Genomic DNA, 595 nt, shown 5'->3' on the forward strand with positions numbered 1-595 from the left:
CTATCTATCTATCTATACATATGCCGTACATGTATATACATATATGTAAAGAGAGGAGAAAGAGAGAGATAGATAGGTAGGGAGGAGGTCTTTCATTGTACCACCAAGTAGAGATCTCCGTAAGATTTCCAAGAGTAGAGGTCACACACCTGTCGTTTGCAGTCTTCTTCTCCTTCCCATGCAGCTCCGATGACTCCTCTCTAGGTCTCTCTGTTTCATCTAACTACATACATACCTCTCAATAGATCTCTCCCTNNTTTGCAAGTGAAGAGACTTCTCTGTTTTCTTCGTCATCGTGTAGATCCTTCACAATGAAGAACGTCGGCTTGTTGTGGTGTCTATACAGCTTAACTTCAATAGAAGGAGGTGGACAGAGAGGAAGGATACAACCTGGAGGAGAAGGAGAAGAAGTCGATTCAGAGCAATGGATGTATTACAGTGATGATTATGTTACTTCTTCGTCGACATTCAATCCTGACCCAAGAGGCGTCTATCTTCTTCTCTTTCGTCGAATCTCTCCTTCACAGTCAGGTAAGGATACTGTAGCATGCATATACATATGTACATATATAGTCAACCTCTTCTATCTATCTAT

General features: G+C 41.5%; 1 protein-coding gene across 1 annotated transcript in view; it reads left to right on the plus strand.

The window, feature by feature from the left end:
• CSUI_004293 (ubiquitin carboxyl-terminal hydrolase) overlaps nucleotides 1-533 on the plus strand; it is a gene marked incomplete at its 3' end in the record, with an annotated part of 4,927 nt that extends 4,394 nt beyond the window's left edge. Inside the window, exon 4 of the mRNA XM_068064486.1 lies at nucleotides 347-533. Within this exon, the coding sequence (XP_067923538.1) occupies nucleotides 347-533 (187 nt within the window). The remainder of the gene's footprint in view (nucleotides 1-346) is intronic.
• Nucleotides 534-595: the final 62 nt, after the last annotated feature.

This window comes from Cystoisospora suis (assembly GCF_002600585.1).
Source record: "Cystoisospora suis strain Wien I chromosome Unknown contig_1977, whole genome shotgun sequence".
Taxonomy (NCBI): domain Eukaryota; phylum Apicomplexa; class Conoidasida; order Eucoccidiorida; family Sarcocystidae; genus Cystoisospora; species Cystoisospora suis.